Source organism: Lathyrus oleraceus, chromosome 4, assembly GCF_024323335.1.
Source record: "Lathyrus oleraceus cultivar Zhongwan6 chromosome 4, CAAS_Psat_ZW6_1.0, whole genome shotgun sequence".
NCBI classification, from domain to species: domain Eukaryota; kingdom Viridiplantae; phylum Streptophyta; class Magnoliopsida; order Fabales; family Fabaceae; genus Lathyrus; species Lathyrus oleraceus.
The window spans coordinates 131294324-131299442 of record NC_066582.1 but is presented as its reverse complement, the minus strand read 5'-3'; the positions used below and the strand labels follow the sequence as shown (position 1 = coordinate 131299442).

General features: G+C 33.3%; 1 protein-coding gene across 3 annotated transcripts; it reads right to left on the bottom strand.

Moving 5' to 3' along the window:
* Positions 1–875: 875 nt before the first annotated feature.
* Positions 876–4706, bottom strand: LOC127074026 (uncharacterized). Of its 3 annotated transcripts, none has more exons than XM_051015282.1 (11): positions 4569–4706; positions 4363–4467; positions 4138–4163; positions 3786–3873; positions 3303–3512; positions 2489–2611; positions 2349–2406; positions 2124–2197; positions 1605–1693; positions 1442–1521; positions 876–1279 (listed from the first exon to the last, which is right to left on the bottom strand). In XM_051015282.1, the coding sequence occupies exons 2-10, from the start codon at positions 4462–4464 to the stop codon at positions 1452–1454; spliced, it is 840 nt and encodes a 279-aa protein (XP_050871239.1). In that variant the 5' UTR covers positions 4465–4467; positions 4569–4706; the 3' UTR covers positions 876–1279; positions 1442–1451. The 3 variants fall into 3 exon arrangements, with proteins under 3 accessions (XP_050871239.1, XP_050871241.1, XP_050871240.1); XM_051015284.1 differs by having other exon boundaries at positions 3786–3870; XM_051015283.1 differs by having other exon boundaries at positions 3786–3870; positions 4363–4570.
* Positions 4707–5119: the final 413 nt, after the last annotated feature.

Sequence of the window (5119 nt, the reverse complement as noted above, 5' to 3'; positions counted from 1 at the left end):
ATAGATGAAAATTGATGTTTCCTTAAGTTCTCTTGAGTCTTGTTTAATGAAATTTGACTTGGTATAGAGAAGAAATTTAAGAAAGGTTGAAGTTGAGTTGAGTAATGTAAAATGAGATAGAAAAAGAGTCTAACGCGACTTAACCTCCAAAATGTTTCGGAGATGCATTAACTGACCTTTTAGTGTTTCCCGATATGCATCTTCGAAATTTGAAGACATTTTTAAAATTTCTTATGATGCATAAGAAATATATGGAATGCATTAAAAAATCCAGTGAAAATATCTCAAATAGTGCACCAATTATACTTAGGCACCTGGTACGCGTGATGTGACATGATATTTCAAATACAATTGACATGATATTTCAAATACAATTGTTTCTATGATATAAATAACAATTGTTAAAGCTTGATAGAACCTTTTTTAGAGAGGCTCCATAAATTTTTTATAAAATAGACAAACACTTGAACCTAATATAAGATATTGTGTCATGTGAGGTAATCATATCTCAAATTTAATGAATCGCTCTAACATAAAATGTAATTTTCACATCTTTTGTATACATACACCCTTAAAAAACTACAGTACATACATAAAAAAAAACTTGTTAAAACATTTGATATAGCTTTTTTTCCCCTGGAAGAGTGATATTGCAAATTAAATGAGTCTTTAATATGGATATTATGGCTCACATTAAACTTGAATATTGGCAAGTACAGCATACATAAACCAATGTAATTCTAATTTGTATGAATGCGTGTGCATGGAATTTCTAAAGAAAGGCCAAACAAATAACACCAGCTACTGTAAGTGTGTTTAATGGTGCAAACATATTTTTAGCTATTTTTTAACCAAACTCAGTGATACACCTAATATAGTAATAATCCTTTCTCTGGCTTTATCATCTGCTCAGTCTATTGAGATTTTTAAGAGTATAGAAGGTGAGTGATTACACAAACTTTGAGCAAAACATAAAAAATGGATTAGCAAAATTGCTCAGCTAAATAACCTTTTTCTTGGCTCAACGGACAAAAGATATATGATCCTGAAACAATGTTTTCCTACCCTTCACGGCCTCAGGGAATGTGAGCTTTAGACTTTGGATTAATGCAAAGTTTGATTTTCTTCACGCACTCTTAATAATTCTCCTCAATTCCTTTCATTGACACAGACATGCAAAAAGAGTCTACTTGGGGGAAATGCCAAAATCAAAAGTACACATTATATTTCCCATTTTGGTTGACTCATTCATCATAGTCAATGACTGCTACAGTCTAACCTGCAGCAGTAAAAGAGTTCCACATGATAAGAGGTTTTGCTTGAGTGGAAAAAAAGTCATTAGTTGCAGCATAATTTTGAGAGAGAAGGGATTAGGACTTCTGAGAGGAGAGAAAGGAAAGAGTTTCAGTAGAACTAAGTATTGATGAATGATAAACATTACCAATCAGCAATCATGCTGACTTTGCTTTCCATCCGGATTTAGAGATGCGACGAAGCTCTTGAGTCCGACCCTTCATATCACTGCAACTTGCCCATTAGAATTATGAAATACTGGTGAAAAATCTTGGTTGGTTAAAGAGAATTAAAAAAAATTTAAATGACACCTTTGTATCAAATACAGAAAGAGATAGAACACAGGAAGTAGCACCAAGACCAATGCTCCAACAGCCAGGCGAAAGAAACTTCCTTGATCCTGAAGAAGCAAGGTATCATGATTGATAAATAGCTTACTGATATGTGTTCACTTTGAGAATAGATTAGTTACAGAGAACCCAAAATCTTCAGAGCTGTGGCACCGCATAATGTATTGATTATTGAAAAGACAATATTCTAAAGCCTAATAGAAAAGCTTTCTGATAGAAAAGGAAAGCCCCCGTGAGAGCATCTTTGGCCTCAGATGATGATTTAAGCTTGCCAAAAGGCAACCATTCATGTCAATAAGCTTTTTATTATTGACTTTGTGAATAGCACAGGGCCTTAAACCTCTCAACACAGATACTCTACGAGTGGAAGTATAAATATCAAATATCCTTGTATTACTGGAGTTAGCAATCCCATATTTGATATGTAATAAAAGGGATAATGATAAAAAAATATTCCGTGGTGAGATAATCAGGCCTTACCTTGCCTCCTCTAGAGAAGGGTTTATGTTTCCCCGAGCAGGAGTGAGCTTCACAAAACTGGTGCAGAAACAACTCTACCAATGCACCAGAAAATCAACATAAGAAATTAATCCTCAAAGAGTCGGATATAAAAACTCCGAAGACGTTGGAAGAAAGAAATAAAGGAGTGACCAGTGACATCATGGAGGAAGATTAGAGTTAAAAAAAAAAAAAGTATAAGTATACCATGAAGGCGGCTTGCTGATGGACCCTCGCTTATAGGAAAACAACTGTCAGCAAGACTCTGATAAATAATGCATATGGATTAGGTAGAAAATTTTATCTACGATGAACATAAAAGTAAATGAAAAAAAAATGAAAGCAACCTCACATAGGTGACGATTTCTTGCAGCAGCTTCTGGATTACACTTGCTTCTAGAGGACTTGGAATTCATCGCAGCATCACAGTGTAATGCCCCACATAAATCAGCCAAGCATTTTCCATGAGTCTGTAGTATTTAAATTAACCCCCCGAGGTAAGGAATTGTGGAAAAAGTATTTTCTGATTAAATTAAAAAATATTTTCCATGACCCTGCATTTAAAATAACCCCCCAAGCTAAAAGTCAAACTCAACTCAAACTGCCAACAAGTCTGTTTTGAGTTTATTAATTCCACATCCAATGTTATAATTACCAAAATGATGATTGCAGTAAGAAATATTCAATAAAACCAATTGCTTGTTCCCACGTAATGACGTAAGGAAAGAAGAGTTGCACATTTTATGAGAAGTCAAATATAAAATTATATCTATGTTGCAAGAAAATTTAGAAGAAACATTTTAGGGTGGGGGATTCTCGGTACCAGTCCTACTTCTCTAAACCATCAAAAGAGTCAGGAAACATAGTGAACTATGCAAAATCAGATAGCTTCACATGCTTTTGGCAGTCTATATTTTGGATATTGGCCTAATCAGCTTTAAGTTAATAGAAACAGGGTATCAAATATAACAAGAAAAAGATGCGCTTACTTAAATCTTAAGAGTATAGAATCACATTCTGATACAACAGAAATGAAAAATAATAGGCGTCATCATATCCAGATTTGACATGGAAAACAGTAATACCCATGAAGTAATATCGAGCATGCTAGCCAAAAGAAAAATAAGAATAGGGATACTGAGTAAATGAAAATTCACATACTAGATCCAGAAGATTGTAGTGCCTCTTATCAAAATGCTGATCAATAAACTTTTCTTCGCGGAAGCTTTTCTTGCAATATCCACACCGCCATTCATTTCTGTCTAAGTAAATTTTATGCTCTTCTTGATCCCTAAACATATCATTCTCAGGGAGAAGTCTGCACTTTTTCGAAAGCTGATAGTTTTCTTTCTCCACAAACGGTGTTAAATACTACAAAAACATATGCAGGAAACGTACCAGTTCAGAGAGACAGGTAGTAGAAGTAGCAGCGTATGATGAAAATCATTCCTTTCAGAATACAGCCCAAACTCAATATTGAATAATTCCTAATTAATATAGCTACATGATATATTAAACCTAGACATTTATGATTTATCCCAATTCAAGACACTAAAATAATCAGTTTTCAATGTGATTCAAATTTTACACCATACCCAAATGTCATAAAGCTACGATAACGATTGTAAAAGGAATTTCCCATACCTGGTCTATAACTTTCCACGCAGCCCTACTTCTATCTCTGGAGCAGCGCACTTCAGGAGCATCCTCCTGCTCCTGTTCAAAATTTCTACTATAAAAAAGAGAGCCAAGTAAGACATGAGACTGAATCATGTGAAGCACTAATAAAGGATAAGATCACACCGGAAGCAAAAACAGTAAACTAGCTTAAAAGCTAAGTGTATGTTGGTTTCATTTTGAAGGATTCGAAATTGATTTCAGCAGCTTAAAATTGATTTTGACATATTTGAACATTCTCGACTAAAATTGATTATAAATAATCTAAAGTGTTGATTATAATAAAAAAAATGAAGAAATTGTGAATCGATTTCAATACCTTTCACCAGAAGATTCGTTGTGAACCTGGAGCAAACATTTCATAAGAAAGATGGAAGAAAGCAAAAATTAACTTGGTAAATTCTTTTGGCAATAGAAATCAAACTCAAATGTTAATAATTTTTTTAATCAAAAAACCTAAATTTATAATCTAAAACTTCAATTAGAAATCTAAAAAATCATGATATGTTTTCCCAAAATGAATAATCATTATACAAGGCGATACCTGGTTTTCGTATAAGAGAGGCGATGAAGAAACGTGTAGGAATTGTTGAAGACGAAGTATTGAGAAGAGGAAAATGGACGCAATTGCTGTGACTTTCTTCATCCGCTGCAGATTTGGAAACAAAGAAGTGATGAATTTCCGGATGGCTGAAGCTTAATACTTTTTGTTTTCTTCTTTAATTTAGTTTAAAAATTGTAATTACTTACTCAATTGTAAATTATTTAAGGCATATGTATATGATCATTTCTTCTTTTTGTTTTTGGTTCATAATTTTTTTAATATAACTTTTAAATGTTTATATATTTAGTTTTCGTTTCCGATGTAAATCTTTAAAAAAGACGTGAAATGATGTCCATGAAACTTTATTTTTTTTAATTGCTGATGTATCTTTATTCTATTGTTCCTTTAAAAAATTCTCAAATTTCCCTGAAGAACCTAAATAAATGGAGTTTGTGATCGATGTAGAATAAGGCGTCATTCGATTGAGGAAGACGAAAGGATCACATACTTCATCAATTACTAACGCGCGACATTCATTCGATAGTGGTAGACGAAAGGAGCTTGTGATTGGATAAAATTGGTTCCTTGTTTGTTCTTGAAAATCACATATGAAATTTCCAAGGATGAGTTTTAGTTTGAATTTTCATTATGGGGGTAGAATTGTTAGGGATTGTGCATTTTATTACAAAGGGGGACATGAACATGCAGTAAATGACATTGATCCTGATAAGTGGAGTTTCTATTGAAAGAGATTAGT